At 46.3% G+C, this 18495-nt stretch overlaps 1 protein-coding gene across 1 annotated transcript in view; it reads right to left on the reverse strand.

The window, feature by feature from the left end:
- RAPGEFL1 (Rap guanine nucleotide exchange factor like 1) overlaps positions 1-18495 on the reverse strand; it is a 76470-nt gene that overhangs the window by 35666 nt on the left and 22309 nt on the right. The window contains exons 2-5 of the mRNA XM_056863259.1: positions 6630-6708; positions 2462-2615; positions 1905-2002; positions 1552-1664 (exon numbers count right to left, since the gene is read on the reverse strand). Coding sequence (XP_056719237.1) covers positions 1552-1664; positions 1905-2002; positions 2462-2615; positions 6630-6708 — 444 coding nt within the window. The remainder of the gene's footprint in view (positions 1-1551; positions 1665-1904; positions 2003-2461; positions 2616-6629; positions 6709-18495) is intronic.

The following is an 18495-nucleotide window of genomic DNA, read 5'->3' on the forward strand; positions in this document are numbered from 1 at the left end:
CTGTAACACACATTACAGAGCACTGCCTTGATGACAGTCTGGAATCTTCAGCTAATGCATCAAAATGCAGCAGCCCAACTTCTAAGAAGACAGAAAACAAGGGGAGTATATAATACCAGACCTCAGTATTGGTTTTTCAAACCCAATTCCGGATGCTGGCAATTACCTATAAAGCCTTAAACAGTCCAACCCTGGCATGTTGGAAAGATTGCTTCCATCCTTCTGTTCCACCATGACCTTTAAGATAAATCAGGAATGCTCTCTTAAAGTATACCATATGTGTACCAGATCAAGCCCAAAAGGCCTTGCAAAGGAACATGTCTGGTGGCTGCCTCTCAGCGTTGTCAAAAGCAGAGGCCTGGTCATCTTTGAGAAACAGCACAAGAAGTTGGTTCTTGTAGGTTATCCGGGCTGTGTAACCGTGGTCTTGGAATTTTCTTTCCTGACGTTTCGCCAGCAACTGTGGCAGGCATCTTCAGAGTAGTAACACTGAAGGACAGTGTTTGTTCCAACAGGCGTCTGGTGCACGGTAGCATCAGAATGAAATAATTAACGGCACTATTACATGCACCAAACCTTTAGCAGGGAATGGGCTACAGTCCAGCTGAATAAACGAACAAGTTAAAACATTTATTTGGCAACAAAATGAAATTTACACAGCGATTCTGGCAATCAAGTGAAATCAAGACTCACATTTGGAAGCTGACTTCAAGGATTCTTTCAGAGACGCTTAAATGTTAAGGCTTTAACATTTAAGCAGCAGATTGCCAAATTCTACAAACAAGTTATTTTATACTTCTTAGGGGGTGGGAGTGTCAGTGAAAAGTTTACTTCCACAGCAACAACCTATATCTCTGTAAGGAAGCTAGCCTCCAGAGATTTATTTGAAGGTCTTTTAAGGATGGCGGTTTCCCTCGCTGTCACCCGATGACTTCGGGTCTTTGTGTTGATTATGCATGCCGTTTCTGACTGTCAGAGGTTGCCTCACTCTCCCCCTGCAATTCCCTGCATTTTGCCCACATTTTCAAATTCGAGATAAAACAGGTCTCTAAAAACACATGCAAAACGTGGGGAAACACGGGAAGAGCAAGGGGACCTCTGACAGTCCGAAACGGCATGCATAATCAACACAAAGACCTGAAGTCGTCAGAGGGGTGACGGCAAGTGAAACAGCCATGCCTAAAAGACCTTAATATCCAAGGAAAAGCCCCAGATCTTGTTTTAAATGTTTCTAAGCATGTGCAGAGTGCCTTTTCTTCACTAAATAATCACAGCTAGGCCTGATAAACTCTGGATGAGGAAGTAAGGTGTTGATTGCAAACTTGAGCCCCTTTTAAAAATTAACCTCCGTTTAAAAATTAACTGTTTTCATTTCTCACTTCCTAACACTAGATCTTGTTCCCGGTTTCTGGAGCACCAACCCCTCCATTCTCTTATCCATGGAAAGAAAAGTATTTGCAGATGAATAAGCCTTTTAACTCTTTGGATACTTGAAAGACAATCCCAGTGGGAAATCCACCCACTCCACTGACCCATCTCATTAATACTCACTCTCATCCGACCCGCGGAAAGCGACCCGTGTCTGAAGGCAAGAATCTATGCGCCGGAAGTGCCGGAAAAGGGGTTTGACTTGTTTGCTGGGGGGATGGCTTTCATCAGTCACCCTGAAGCCAGACAGAAAGATTTAGAATTCGGAAGGGGGATTCACGAAACACAAAGCACAATGTGAACCATTTTCAGAGAGATGGGAAGCTGATACGGTTCTGAGATGGACTCGGGCTTTTCTGAAAGGAGGGAAGTCAGCACAGAGGGAGCAATTAGGACACTTTTGAACAGGAGATAGTCATGCCAAGATGCCCGTTCTCAGCCTCTCAATAACATACATTCTTGTTTTCTCTGCTTACTTGAGTTCCACCGTCTCCACAAGTTGATGTAACTTCAGAATTTCATCTTCCAGTTTGTGGTAGAGAGAGGAGTCTTTCATGATCAGCATATACAGATCCTAGAAGAAAAGCAAGAGAAAGGGGTTCGGCTGATTGTGTCCTGATGCCCAGGTAGAGGGGCACTTTCTTGTTCATTCCTGCATGACATACCCACCCTGGCACAAGACATGAACTTGCCACCCCTGAAAGATAAGCTGGCATTTTTTTTTTAGAAAAATGGCTGCAATAACACCTTGTATGCTGGTTGTGGGAGGGAAGGCAGCATGGTAGAGCCCGATCTCGGAAGCTAAGCAGGGTTGGTACTTAGATGGGAGATTACCAAGGAAAGCTCTGCAGAGGAAGGAAATGGCAAACAGCCTCTGCTTCCCACTTGCCTGGAAAGCTCCTTGCTGGGGTCGCCATGAGTTGGTTGCGACTTGATAGCACTCTACACATACACACATACTGGTTGCATTTCTTTAAAAACATGGAAGTTCCTAGTTCTCATGGGAATGAAGGTTAGGACAGCCACACCCTACCTTAATTACTCTGCCTGCTTTCTCCTCTTCTTGCAAGATCCCTTTGTAGGTCTCGAGGAAATGCAGCAAGATAACCAGAACGGCTCGTTTTCGATGCGTGGCCTCACCGTCCTTCCAAGATGGGGGTGAAAGGATTGTCGACGCCGTCATGAAGGTGGCAACGAAGAAGTCAAGGGCAAATCATGAAATGGTAAGGCTTGTGGGGAGAGGGAGGATTTGGACCTAGGTTTTAGCACAAGAAAGGACACCAATGAACCCCAGATCCCAATAATCTGCATTGGATTTATTTTAAATATTCTTCTGCCAATTGCCCAACTGGAATTTTGAATCTTTAATAAATTCGGTCTCCCAGTGAATCCCAGTTGCCTTCAGTGGCGTGGTTCAGTTGCCAGATATGTCCTAGGGAGATCTAGGTTCACACCCACTATCCAGCTACCATGGTCACAGGCCAACTGTGGGACAGCCACTCTCTCTAAGCCTACCTCGTGGGATTGTTATTAAGGATAAAATTTGGGGTGGGGAGAGGATATCAGCACCTGAGCTCCTGAAGCAGAAGGGTGGGATGGAAGTGTGAGCTGCAATGACAATTACTATCTCTTGAAGCTGAATATCTTGAGAATGCCAGATTCCTTCAACTGTCCCCACAAGCTAAAAAGGGAGAGGGGGGAAGGCATGTTTCTAGATTTTGCAATTGCAAGAATGGCACTGCAAAAGCGGGGACAGTTGAGACTGCGGTCATTCTGACAATCTGTCATGAGCAAAGCAGCTCTGAGAAAATGAAGCAAAAGCAGAGCTAATTTTTTTAAGGTACAGAAGCCGCAAGACTGAACGTTACTTCGCATGTTGAACTTGTCACCGGGAACTCACAGAATCAGAGAAGGTAGCATTCCACATACATTCCCACACCCTTGAGCGTATTGATCCCATATTTGGGGGGAGGGGGCTGGAACAGGGAGGTGCATCTTAATTGCTACCTGCTGGATCATAATGAAATGAGCAGTGTAATCCAATGCAGAATTACTCCAGTTTAAGCCCATTGACTCCAGTAGGCTTAGACCTGAGTAACTCTGTGTAGGATTGCATTGTGCATTTCCCCACTAAAACAGACCAGACTGAGATTCTATTTGTCCTGTCAAATTAACTAGGCCTAAGCACATTTCTTCAGAAATTTCACCATTTTTTTCCCTGGAAATGTCACTGTTCACCTTAGGGGATATGTCTGAGTATATGTGTAGCATGAGATTTCCAAGGAAGTACAGATAAGGAGCAAAAAAAAAATCTATGATCCTGTTCCATCCTCATAGCATCCCTGTAAAGTAGATTGGAGCTCAAAGGACATGCCGCCAGGGAGAAGTTGGATCTCCCTAACTTACGTCTCCATCACTAAAACGCAACTGGGAAAAATAAATATGGGATATATTATCACTATATTAGCTTTTCTCTCCCTCTTAACCATCAGCTAATGAAGCAGAGTACGAAGTGGGCAAATACTAACACCATGATGACATTTCTAAGTATTTTATTTTTCTGCTACATGTTACCAGTAGTGACATGTTACCAGTAGTGACAATGTCACATAAAGAGCTTCCTAGCTGACCCATACTGTGCACCAAATGAAATTATTCCACATATATGTCAACAGGCTTAGAGGGGCCATGTCTCAGTGGTAGAGCATCTGCTTGGCATGCAGAAGGTCCCAGGTTCAATTCCTGACATCTCCAGTTAAAGGGACTAGGCAAGGAGTTGATGTGAAAGACCTCGGCCTGAGACCCTGGAGATCCGTTGCAGGTCTGGGCAGACAATACTGACTTTGATGGGTCTGATTCAGTATAAGGGAGCTTCATGTGTTCATATGTTCAAAAGTGTAAGTCTACTTAGAACTTCACTGCAAGTGGCATGAAGGGACTGTCCCATTAAGTCTAAATCAACTGGGAGGTTGAGTCTGCATCATGCAGTATTCTGCAATGCGCAAAATAGTTGCTTCCCTAGAAGAAAAAAAAGGGGGCAAAAGCGGGACGAGGTGGGGCAAATGAAGCTTCTTCTGCATGCACAGCACAGTTCTGACCCAGACCAGGAACCACGTGCTAAAATTGAGGACAACATGCAAGTCACATATGTCTTTGGAACTGTTTGTAGACCATGATCCTCACCCTGCAAACTCCATCTTCTGGAATAGTTAGATTCGAGTCCAGTAGCATCTCAGAGACCAATCTTAGGTGCTGCTGGACTCGAATCTAACTGTTGTACCACAGACCAACATAGCTATCCTATGAAACTACCTTCTGGAAACAGAGTCTAAGTCTAAGCGGAATACTCCTGTCTAACAACGATATAGTGCTCATCCATCTATCCATATAAAAACAAGAGTGTCCTGTGGCACGTCAAAAACCCACAAAAGCTTACACTACAATAAATCCATTTGTCTTTAAGGTGCTTGAGACCCTTCTTTGGTTTCAGCCGCAGCAGATTAGCACGGCTACCCCACTGGAATCTGTATCACATAAAGAAGCTGGGACTGAGTCAGGGAGGGTAATCAGTATTTTGAGTATACTTCCTCACTAAGATGAAATGTAGAAAATTGGTACATAAATAGCTCAAGACACTTAATGGTCAAAACTCTCTGTTATTTACCTCATTTATACTTCTGCCTTTCTCCCCAATGAGGACCCAAAGCGGTTTACATCATTCTCCTCTCCTCCATTTTTATCCTCACAACAGCCCTGCGAGGTAGGCTAGGCTGAGAGTGTTTGACCAGCCCAAGGTCAGCCAGTACTTCCACGGCAGAGTGAGGATTCGAACCTGGGTCTCCCAAATCCTAGTTCAACACTCTTATCTACTAAACTACACTGGTTTCTTACATACATTAGCCTCTGGAGATTCTCAGCTTTAATTCTTCATTTTGGATAGTGGGATTTCCCCTTTTGGATCTGAGCTTTGAATATTCCTTTACCCCTTTCATCACTTGAACCGGTTTTGGCAGAGGATCTGATTTGTGGAGGCAGCCGAGAATGTAACCCTATAAATGGTGCAATCTGAAAGTTGCAGTGGTAGTAGTCAGGAACGTATCTACTGCAGAATGTCAGCTGGATTTACTAGCCAACAATAAGAGCCTTATACTGCCAGACTATTGCTTCATCTAGCTAATAACGTCAGATCTGGCAGACAGCAGCTCTTCAAAGTCCCTGTTACTTTGACTAGGAAGTACCAGGGACCTCAAAATTGCAAAGCACAGGTTTAGCTCCTCTATCTACAAGCTGATCTCCAAATATTGGATTATGTAGACCCGTGGCAAAAAGGGGGGAATTATTATGAAAAAGGTAGATCGGATTAGAATGTGCCTAGAATCATAGGGCTGGAAGGAGTCAAAGAGAAATCAAAATTGCAAGGCGGAATCAGTCTCATATCAGCCACAAAGATGACAATACTATTTTCCATATCTTTGCTCAGTCGGAATAATTTATTCAGTTTCTTCTAGCCCCAGGGAAGGGCAAGGAGCTAAGTGAAGCACTGAAAACATTCCAATTGGTGCCCTTTTCTGGCTTTCCAGATCTCACCAAGCATCTCTCCCCTAATTTTCACATCCACCTTCACAATCTCCTTGCTTTAAGGAGAAGAACGGAAGCTGAGAGATTCTCCAGACATTAAATTCACTCTCCACTTTCCTCTTGAGAGTCAGCGTGGTGTAGTGGTTAAGAGCAGCGGTTTGGAGAGGTGGACTCTGATCTGGAGAACTGGGTTTGATTCTCCACTCCTCCACATGAGCGGCGGAGGCTAATCTGGTGAACTGGATTTGTTTCCCCACTCCTACATACAAAGCCAGCTGGTGACCTTGAGCAAGCTACAGCTCTGCTAGCGCTCTCTCAGCCCCACCTACCTCACAGGGGGTCTGTTGTGGGGAGGGGAAGGGAAGGTGATTATAAGCCGCTTTGAGTCTCCCTTGTGGTAGAGAAATTCGGCATATAAAAACCAACTCTTCCTTTTTTCTTCTTCTTGCTACAGACTAGGAGTGGAACTGTACAGTCCAGAGAGTTCTCTGCCACAAGAGTGTGAAAGCATGGGAGGGACAGACCTTCCCCTAGGATTAGATGTGGCAGAATGACATGATGCCTCCCCTCCCCAACTCCACCATTCTTCAGGCGACTTTCCCAGTGCCACATGGAAAGGATATTGCTGATGTAGTTGATGCAGGAATTGCTCCGTGGGCAGGAACAGCGAGTGGGTGAGGACGATGTCATCTAGGAGAAGGTCTAGGAGAAGAAAAAAAGGGAGAGAAAGAGAAAGAGATTATCAGGTTGTCCCACCCTGAACAGCAATGAGGATAAGAAACCGCCAACTTCCCTTGAGGGCTGGAGCCACACAGGCAAACATGTGAACACTCGTTGCGCAAGGGTGAAACACCCCCCATAGCAACCAAGTTTCGAAGGCTGCCATCTCCTGCTTACTTGCCCCGAGGGCAGAAAATGGGAGAACTGCCAAATTTTGCCTCAAACACAGGGCAGTGACAACCCTCTACCAGCTCTGGATCATGTTTCCTTCCACCATCAAAGCCAGGACCTGATGTGAGTCAAGGTGCCCTGGAACCCAGACTTATTTCCAGTGCTCTGCCTCAGATGTGGAATGTGAGGGAGGTAAAAAGGCACCATGTCTCTGAACAGGCACAAAGATGGTCTTTGCAACACCAAAGGGTCTACCATCATCAGCTCCAATGTATTTCTCACGAGAAACAATAGTGCACGGGTCAAAACTACTGTCAAAACTACAACATCATGCAGGCAGGCAGGCTGGAATAATAGTTGCTAGTCTTCCAGGCGCAACTGGACATATGTTTTATTTTGCTACAACAGACTAACACGGCTACCTCTCTGGAATGAGCCCCTATGCCTCTTATGCATTAGGCACAACCATAATTCTCCCAGCCTTTCATCTCCTCCTAGGTCACGTCTCTTGCTGTTTTATTTCCATAAAACCTTAGAGTTGGAAGGAACCACCAGGGTCCTCTAGTCCAACCCCCTGCACGATGCAGGAAATTCACAACTACCTCCCCCCTCCACACCTCTAGTGACCAGAAGATGGCCAAGATGCCCTCCCTCTCATCATGTGCCTAAGGTCACAGAATCAGCATTGCTGACAGATGGCCATCTAGCCTCTGCTTAAAACCCTCCAGGGAAGGAGAGCTTACCACCTCCCGAGGAAGCCTGTTCCACTGAGGAACCCCTCTAACTGTTAGAAAATTCTTCCTAATGTCTAGATGGAAACTCTTTTGATTTAATTTCAACCCATTGGTTTTATTATTTTCTAAAGTATTAACAAGAACAACCACTTTATAGCTAATGCAGCCGGGCACAATCAAAGACCACAGGGCCACATAGTACATTGTTCCAATAAAGCAACTATCCTGGGGGAGGGGGCTACAGTGACCATTAGGGTTGCCAAGCTGTACCCAGCAACCAGTGGGAGGGCTGTGGTTGGGGTCATGGGGGTCTGCAGCATATCACTTCTGGTAGAAAAAACATGGAAGTGACATGGGTAGGTCTAGGAATCACTACAAACTCTCCTGTAAATGATGTGACGCTAGGGTTGCCCAGCTCCAGGTTGGGAAATGCCTGGAGATTTGGGGGGTGGCGCCTAAGGAGGGTGGGATTTGGGAAGGGAAGGGACTTCAATGGGGTATAAAGCCATAGAACCGCCAAGAGGCTGGCAACCCTATGCAATGCCACAGCCAGCATCAGTGTTTGTTTGTTTTTTAATTATCCTGCCACCACTCACAGCAATGGTGGACAATGGGAGCAGGGCATCCCCTGCCCCATCTTGGGGCCTGGCACCCCTGGTGCCCCACTGATAGGTTTCCTGGCACTTGCTTAATCATGGGAATCAAATCCAAGAGCCAGAGTGGTGCAGTGGTTAAGAGCAGTGGTTTGGAGCGGCGGACGCTAATCTGGTGAACAGGGGTTGGTTTCCCCACTCCTACACATGAAACCAGCTGGGTGACCTTGGGCTAATCACAGCTCTCTTAGAGCTCTCTCAGCCCCATCTACCTCACACGGTGCCTGTTGTGGGAAGGGAAGGTGATTGTAAGCCAGTTTGATTCTTCCTTAGGTGGTAGAGAAAGTCGGCATATAAAAACCAACTCCTCCTCCTCCTTCAATGGAACAGGGGGGGAAATGAACAGTGAAACCTGGATTATTGCCTACCAGGTGACTAACTAGCAAAGCATTGAACCCAGTCAGGGAAGACGTATTATAGCCATGTGCCCTTGAGCTTGGCTATACACAGATTTCCTTATTTACATCTCTTGCCCTGAAAAGCTCTCCTAGTAGCTGTGCAAGAAGCACACTCTCCCTGTTCTTTTGAAAATGCAAGCATACAGTCAGCTCCCAAGACCACAGGGCAGATCCTGTCCCTATGGCAGCCAATCTTATGACTGGCCCTGCCACCTCTTGGTCCCGCCCCCTTGGGCGGCCATCTTGAGACTGGCCCTTACTACCTTTTCTCAAAATTCCAAGTGCCCATAGGCTCAACAAAGTTTGGGATCCCTGCTCTGAAGCTAGGGGGAACACAATGGTAGAAAATCTGGCACCAACATTGTTCCAGAAGATGCTAAGACTTGCAGAACGATGATAGTGATAGTAGATGGAGCAGCCCAATGTACAGCTCATGCGCTCTGCTGTGCAATAGGGAACGCAGCCACCTGGAGACAACTTGCAGACTCTGAGCCCACGCAGATTGCACACACTACGAGACAAAGCCCAAAGGGCTACTTCCGCAAAGCGCAAGGGAGAGGTTGATTTGCATCAGAGAAAAGGTACGAGGGAAGGAAGCAATTCACCCTTCCACAGAATTTGCCCTCTGGAGCTGCCGTTTTCTCTAGGGCAGGGGTCTGCAAACTGTGGCTCCTGAGCCGCATGCGGCTCTTTGGCCCGTTGAGTGCGGCTCTCCGAACTTCGTTTGGAGCCCCTGGTCTTGTGCCTGCTCGCGACGGCAGCCGGGCTGCGGAGCCGGCGTGCCTGAGAGAGAGAGTGGGCGAGCTCTCTCCCCCACCACCACCATGGAGAATGGCCGGGTCCTCCTTTACCTTGCCCTCAATGTTTGGGAGGCTAAAGCCTCCCCTCCAGCCGCGCGATTGCTGAGCGGACGGCTCAGTGGTTCCTGCCCCCCCCCCGCCTACCAGCTGTGGGCGGGGCGGGCTTCCTTTGGTAGACCTGGCCTCCGGCCGAGTCCCATTGGGAGGCCATGTCAACCCACTGGCTTTCTTGGCGGTAGACCTGGACGAGGAGGGGGAAAAGTCCCCCTTCAGAGACCAGGTCTACCAATTGGCTTCTATGGGCCTCCAGAGGCCAGGTCTACTGCCAAGAAAGCCAATGGGTAGACCTGGCCTCCCAATGGGACTTAGCCAGAGGCCAGGTCTACCAATAGGCTTTTATGGCGGTAGACCAGGCCTCCAGACGAGGACTCCGGACGGGGAGGGGGAAATGGCAGGGACTTACAATTTAATTTTTATCAATAAATAAGATCACTATTAAGTATGATATCAAGTTTTATTCTGTGTACCTATATTTTAATTTAGACTTAAAACTTTAATTAAAGTTTATTAAGTTAATAAACAGTGTGTCTACCTATATAGTTTAAGTTTAAGAAATTTGGCTCTCAAAAGAAATCTCAATCGTTGTACTGTTGATATTTGGCTCTTTTGACTAATGAGTTTGCCGACCCCTGCTCTAGGGGAACTCATCTCTGTAGGCTAGAGAGCAATTGTGTTTCTGAGAGAGCACCAGGCAACACCTGGAGGTTGGTAACCAGGTGGCCATTAGTATTACCACATGTTACAGCAGTGAACATGTTCATGGCTATACACTGGACGTCTTCATGGAAGATAGCTACTAGTCAAAATGAATACCTATTCTCTCCAGGATCAGAGGAGCATGTCTATTATCTTAGGTGCTGTGGAACTCAGGCAGGATGGTGCTGCTGCAGTGGTCTTGTTTGTGGGCTTCCTAGAGGCACCTGGTTGGCCTCCGTGTGAACAGGCTGCTGGACTTGATGGGCCTGGGTCTGATCTAGCATGGCTTTTCTTATGTTCTAATTCTATTACACAGTTATAGAAGTGAATTCTACTACACAGTTGTGGGAAGGGGGACTTTCTTTCATCTGGCCTTAATCCACTGCCAACCAATTTTGCTCGAGTGACCAAACACTAGTTCTATTGACAGAGAAAAGTTCTCTTTTTATCCACCCTCTGTATGAAAGCGATAATTCTACAAACCTCCTCAAGTCCCACCTTCAGGCCTCCCTAAACAATACACTGTTTACATCTCCATCCAACCAGGTGGGTTTTTGGAGCTCCATGCTGAATACCCGCGTGCGTAGGGGTGTGATCCGGATCAGGACCATAGTGCATGGGGAGAAGCTATTTGCCCTATTGGGGATATGTATACGTATTGATGGACTACGTATAAACTTCCCCAACTGGGCAAAAAGCTGCTTTTGGAGCTTTTGGAAATGAACCGGGGGGTGGGTGGGCTTAAGCCCCCTCCTTGAACTCTGCAGTCCAGAATCCCCCCCCATGCCCCCCTACCTGAAAATGCATTCCCAACACAGAACTCCCAGCATATGTCTGGTCTACAGGACATGGGACAGCCCCATAAACATTATGCTGCAGCTTGTTATCCTTCTAAACCTGCACATGACTTTCCTGAAATTACGTAGATGGGTGACCATACATCATAGCTGCCTCTCAAGAAGCAGATAGAAAAACTCAGAAGCAGGGTTAAAAGGATGAGCATACATTTAAATCTACTCTTCCTCAGCCAGGGTTTCCCATTGTATTCCCTCAGGGAATGACATCTATTTTCAACATATGTCCACACACGCGTCATAGCAACAATACCACATCCACCTGGTTCCGCCAAAATGTACCCAACTGGCACAATGAGATAATAGACAACTCTTTTTAAAGATATATGGACAGATCGTTCCTTAAAGCTTCTGCCAGGGAGTGAGGAAAGAGGCACCCCACCCATGAGGCACCCAGAATCATGTGTCTCAGACTTTGGGATTTGTGGTTTACAACTCTCCTTTCCGGGAACGCAGCCCTGACGTTTTACTGATCTGTATAATTTAAAAATACATCTTGAAATGCCAAACCTGGGGAACACGCTGCCAAAATGCACATGTACAGACATGAGTTTGCAACATAAAGGACCAAACTAAACGTGACGCGGGAGGCATGAGGAGCGTCTCCTGACAAGTTTGGGTTTGGGTTTTTTTTGCTTGTTGCTTTAAATGGAGCCGCAGAAGAGCTTCACATTTGGTCGAAACAGCAGGGAAAGGGAGAGAGGGTTTTTAACCCTTGCCCCTGTGCCAATTTCTTGATCAAAATCCCCTCTCCTCGCGAGGAGAAAAGCAGCCGAGGGGGGATTTTGATCAGGAAGACTGCCCACAGAGAATGGGTTATGCATCACCTCCTCCTGCTATTTCCCTTTTTTGGGGGGACGACACAACCAAACCAAATGTGGAACCTCCAGTGGGTGTATTAAAGTAACAACTGAAACCACGCAGAGACACTCCCTGCAGAGAACACTCCCCGTGTCAAATCTGGCCCTAAATCAAACAATGAATGTGTCAGCTATTTATACATGCACAAAAACCAACCTGCAAACATTTCATAATATCCCCCTAAGCATCCATTCCCGTTAACATTAAGCCTCCGTACCACTCCCTCAAAATTACCAAGTCACAGCTCCGCTTGCATTTCATACCTCCCCGCCCCCTTCAGCACCACACCGATCTAGAAAAGACAGAAATCATTTGGCTCTTAATAGGAAAGGGGAGCCCGTCCTATAATCAAGTTATTTCTGTTGTGAGACTTGAATAATAGGTTTTAACTGCTTATTCTCTAAAATGCCTCAGGGGAAAGAGCTGATAATAACTGAACAGGAAATTTGTGTGTGTGTGTGCTTTTTGTGGTCAGCTTCTCTCCAGAATGCTGCCTGTATTATTATTATTTTAAAAAAAATTGTCATACAATTGGGCTAATATAACATATGGACATTATCAGAAACAGAGTTAATGGTTTGCATCCCGTGGTAAATCTCTACTGATGGACAGGATTTTCATTAGTGGGACCGGATTTCCTCCTTGCCGGTAAAGTCCTAAATCCCCGCTGAAATGTTGCTACGGGGTAGGGGCAGAAAGAGCAGGAGGGAGAAATCGGTGACAACCTCCTTCCATTAGCAGAATGTTTCTGTAGGATCCAACCCTATACATAAAAACAGCCTCAACCGTAGCATTTTCTTCATTCTTTCCAAAGCCTTCTTTCCTGACTGTCTTTTTGAGGGGGGGAAGACCATGTACATACTCTGAAGTCAAACCCTTTATACTCCAGAGAAAATGTGGTGTAGACATTAAGAGTATCAGATGAGGTTCTGGGAGAAGCAGGTCTGAATCCTTCCAGGGAAGCTTGCTGGGTGATTTTGGGCCAGACACACACCCTTTTTTTTTATTGCTTTTTATAATTAAACACACACAAAAAGAAATAATAAAAAAATACAAAACAAAAATAAAATCATAATTCAATACAAAAACAAAAAGTATACAGAGCACTATTACATCCGTTGCTAATACATTGTTTGCTATCCTTTGTAAAATACATAGTGCACACTCACATCCTAACCTACTTCGCAGGGTTGTTGTGAGGGTAAAATGGAGAGGAGAACGATGTACGTCGCTTTGGGGCTCCGTTGGGGAGGAAGGTGGAATATTAATGAAGTAAATAAAATAATACTTCTCCCTACTTGTGACAGGGGAGGGGAAGGCACCTCTAAGAAAATATCACCTCTGTTGTCCCTGTGTCTACAAGTCTGGATTTAAAAACAAGGGAAGGGAGCCCTTTTAGGGCATATTAACATATCATAACTTCTGCAGCTATAAGAGCAGATCTAAAGAGCTCTTTAAAAAAAATCCAAAATCTTCCTTATGTTATGAGTGGTTCCAACTGAGGTGTGGGCCCCACTGGTTAGCTCACTACCAAGCATCAGCAGCCACCTGAAGAAGAGGCGGTCGAAAGCATCCAGGTACATGGCATCTTAGACAAGTGTTATCATGCTCCCAGGAGCCCATATTTTTGTGCAAATAATCTTAGCCACACCACATGGCTTCATGCTACAGACAACTTGCTCTCCACGAAAGCCAAGTGGTGAACGGGTGAATGGTCCCTTCGCTGCAAATGGAAATAAGTATTCTGGCAAAGGGAAGCCACAAAGCTTAAAACTGTTCAAAAAATTTTAGTACGCTGATTATGTCAAAGGAGGATGAATGAGGGGAAATTAAACGGCTCTAAAATAAGGGGACGCAAAGGGGGAATATTTCTATAAACAGGGAATTAAAGGGACACTAATTTTTCAATCAAAATGGTAGACTGATAGGGTTGCCAGGTCCCTCTTTGCTACCGGCGGGAGGTTTTTGGGGTGGAGCCTGAGGAGGGCGGGGTTTGGGGAGGGGAGGGACTTCAATGCCATAGAGTCCAATTGCCAAAGCACCCATTTTCTCCAGGTGAACTGATCTCTGTCGGCTGGAGATCAGTTGTAATAGCAGGAGATCTCCAGCTAGTACCTGAAGGTTGGCAACCCTATAGACTGAGTGGATGAAATAAATAAAACAGAACGCTCCAGTTTACAATGTCGGTTTCATTGGGCTTCATGCAGCAGAAATATTCGGAAATAACATTTGTACACTCCACAGGAAAGGTAGCTTGAACACTAGTTTTGGAAGGCAACACGGTGTTCTCTAGGCCCCATTTAGACAGGCAATATTGGGAGATGAGAGGACTAGAGCCAGCAACACAGGAACAGACATGTAAACACATTTAGTAGTGCCCTGTTCGCCAAAGCATTAGTACTAGATATATTGCAACACCCGAGAATTAGTCACACAAGACATAACACAAGTGGAAATGCAAGTTGGGATGCAATAAGGTTAATGTAACACAAGCTGCCAGTGAGGTACACTTCCGCCTGTGCAAGAGCTCTAGCGTGCATGGAAATCTTTAGCCGGATCCAACCCAGTGACTAGAAATCAGGGAGATTTGGGGTACACAGGTAAAAAGATCAGCTCACTGATTCATCATTAACTAATGACATGTCAGTATTTTAAAGTACTTCCACAATGGATCAGGAGTTGAAATCTGGTCCAAAACCTGAAAAATCTGGCTAGTTTAAATTTATCATGCAAAACTTTCAGCAAGAAATCTACTTCATAACCAGCCATCAAGACCAGGCATGTCTTTAGTAAAATGGAGGGCTATAGGGCTTCCTTTCCCCCCTTTATAAACTGTCCCTCTCATGCCATGGAAGCTTGCTGGGTGACCTTGGGCCAGTCACATTCTCCCAGCCCAACCTACCTCACACGGTTGTTGTGAGGATAAAATGGAGGAGAGGAAACAGTGGGTCCCCACTGGAGAGAAAGGTGTGGTACAAATGAAGGAAATAAATGAACAAACGTTGGATGGCCCGGATGGGATTTCCAGTAGAAGCCAGGAACAGATCTAAGCTTCCAGAATGCTAGTTATATTTACTGCTAAGGAACTGCCTTACGCGAAGTCTGACCATTGATGCGATCTACTCTGACAGGAAGCAGTTCTCTCGCCTGCTGAAACTAAGCATGTATGACTAGAATAAATGCATATTCTTCTCTTGTTTATCCCTGCCTCCCGCTTCGGTAATCTCCCATTCGTCAAATTTCGAACTGTAGGCTCCTGGGGGCAGGGATCTTTCTTACTGCTCTGCAAAGGACCGCACCCATCGATGGTGGTATATAAATCACAATAATGCTGACGATATCGACATGTTCCGGGCAGAACTATTATTAAGGTCTATGCCCGGCTTTCCAGACTATTGTCTCCCAGGAGGGTCAGTCTGAAGTATTTGGTTGCCTCAAGAAAAGCACGCTCATCCTCCCCTGAACACAGGGCTACTGCCTGGATATCTTCAATGGCAGCCCAGTAGGGGAGTTGAGCCCCTGCTGAGTACTGTGTCTTCCATAAGCAGTCACTTGGGCGGTTTTACTACAGAAACATTTCCAGAAGTGACATCCTCCTTCCCTTCACCCCCCAACTCTGATGCAAATGGATCAGGGCTCTTTTGGGAAGGGAGGACAGAACTAGCTCCCTTGCATCTGCTTCTTCTTTGGCTGACATTTTATTGTTTACTTCATTTCTGGTCGTGCTACTCTGGCTTTTGCGGTAAATAAACTTATTCCTATTCCTATTCATTTGTACCCCACCTTTGTTTTTGGGAGGGGCTGTGCATCAGCGATAGAGCATCTGCTTGGCATGCAGGTGGTCCCAGGTTCAATCCCCGACATCTCCAGTTAAAGGGACTAGGCAAGGAGGTGATGTGAAAGACCTCGGCCTGAGACCCTGGAGAGCCGCTGCCGGTCTGAGTAGACAATACTGACTTTGATGGACCAAGGGCCTGATTCAGTAGAAGGCAGCTTCATGTGCTCCCCAATGGGGATCCAAAAGAGCTGACATCATTTCATCCTGACAACAACCCTGTGAGGCGTGTTAGGCTATGTGTGCATGATTGGCCCAAGGTCAACAGAATGGAGATTCAAACCAGGGGTGCCAGAGAAGCCCGGGAAGCCCAGTTCGACACTCTAACCACTGTGCCACATTGATTCTCATAGGTGTGGCCACCCTGGTCTTCCCTGGGGAGGGAGAGGGCATAACCACTTAGGGGTCTTTATTTCTCTGTCTGGTGACAGAGCATCCTTTCCTGGCAGGGCAACGCGACAATACGAGAGAGCCGTGGGCATCTCTTCCTCCACTCTGCTTCAACAAGAAGTAGGGAATCAAAACATGAAAGGAGGAGTCGCAACACTCCGCCTCCGCTCCCCGCACACAGTGGCAGCCATCGAAGTGGAATGAGGACAAGGGAAGCGAACTCTTGGGTGTGATTTTGTCATGTCACGCATTCTGTTTTTCTACAAATTGCTGGAGATGGGAGGAAGAGGAGGGGATGTGGAGCTGCTGCTTACACCTTGTTATCATCCACATCTTTGTTCAGGCAGATAACGTTCCCATTCCTGCTACTGAAGATCTTTCTTTCATTTGACATGTCAGGGATTGAATTGGGGAGGGGCTGTGGCTCATGGTAGAGCATCTGCATGGCAAGCAGAAGGTCTCAGGTTCAATCCTTAGCATCTCCAGTTAAAAGGACCTGACTGTAGGAGAAGTGAAAGACCTCTGTCTGAGATCCTGGAGAGCTGCTGCCAGTCTGAGTAGACAATACTGACCTTGATGAACCAAGGGTTTGATTCAGTATAAGACAGCTTTGTGTGTCCATGCATACTTACAAAATACATGTTCTGCCACTGAGCTATGGGGCAGCTTCCTTTGGCTGCCAGTCACGGACACCTGAGAAGTGCACTAGAACATAAGAACATAAGAAAGGCCACGCTAAATCAGACCAAGGTCCATCCAGTCCAGCAGTCTGTTCACACAGTGGCCAACCAGGTGCCTCTAAGAAGCCCACAAACAAGACAACAGCAGCATTCTCCTGCCTGTGTTCCACAGCCCCTAACATAACAGGCATGCTCCTCTGATATTGGAGAGAACAGGTCAGTATAATGACCAGTATTCATTTTGACTAGTAGCTTTGAATAGCCCTCTCCTCCATGAACATGTCCACTCCCCTCTTAAAGCCTTCCAAGTTGGCCGCCATCACCACATCCTGGGGCAGGGAGTTCCACAATTTAACAATGTGTTGTGTGAAGAATAGTTCCTTTTATCTGTTTCAAATCTCTCACCCTCCAGCTTCAGCAGATGACCCGGCACTCCAGTATTATGAGAAAGGGAGAAAAGCTTCTCCCTGCCCACTCTCTCCAAACCATGCATAATTTTATAGACCTCTATCATGCCTCCCCTTAGCCGCCTTCTTTCCAAACTAAACAGCCCTAAGCGTCCTAACTGCTCCAGTCCCTTAATCATTTTGGTTAAGGGACTCATGCGCTTATACACCTCACACCCGCCTGCAGAACAGTTGCTGATTCTGGGATGCAACAGTGCAGGCCAGAGAGCAACCAACCCCCGCTGGTGCATGAATTAAGCACACACTTCTGCCCATATATTTTCCCCCTTGTTCGGTCCGTACAGGAGAGGAAAAGGTTCTCGTGAATTCCTTGCCTTTGCCAGCAAGGAAATCCTATTGGAGTCACATCAATATATCGAGAGGCGGGAGGGCAGGAGAGAGAAAGGAGGTCAGAATTTTTAATCCCACCGCATAACCGAGACATCAAAAGGCTGCAGGCTCCTTAAAGCCAGCCTCCCAGACAATCAGAACTGTCTGATGGGAGCGGGGAGAAGAGGAAGTTAATTAGCCACTTTATTATTATGTCTTTCCAAGCAAGGGGATTCTAATCCGATGCGGACATCCCTAAACAAACCGTTAAACTGCACGCTGGCTTCTGTATCAAGAGAAGAACGCCTCCGGGTCAGCCGGATTAAGGAAGCCACAGAACAGGGTCCGAGCCAAACGTCCCTGCCCTGTTTTCATTCTAGCTACCTACGAGTTTCCCAAATACAGAGCGGAGGTGCCCATTTAACATTTCTAGAAGCTCGAGATGAAGCAACAGACAAACAATTGCTAAATTTTCAGCTAATTTTTTACATTACCGCAGCATGTTAGTCATTGTGCGTGGGGGAAGGGGGTTACCGATGAACTAAAGAATGAAAGTATTGTAAAACGTTAGGACTCTAAACCACCTATCCGTGTGTGTTACTAGCTGCAAGCCAGAAACAGTGGCTAGATGTGAATCTTTATCCTCAGCCATTTCCACTTGCAGATGCCCCTTCTTGGCTTGGGGACCTGGTATGTGCATTTATTATGTGCCTGTTGTGTGCTTCAGGGAACATCAAGGTTGCAATTAGTAATTTCATGTCCCCTCTGCAGCAAAGTTTGTTTAAAGCATCAGATAACGGATTACCCTTAAGTCAGGGGTCACAATCATGTAAGGGTCTGTTGAGCCTTATTCACAGTTGG

The sequence above is a fragment of the Euleptes europaea genome, chromosome 18 (genome assembly GCF_029931775.1).
Source record: "Euleptes europaea isolate rEulEur1 chromosome 18, rEulEur1.hap1, whole genome shotgun sequence".
Classification (NCBI taxonomy): Eukaryota; Metazoa; Chordata; class Lepidosauria; order Squamata; family Sphaerodactylidae; genus Euleptes; species Euleptes europaea.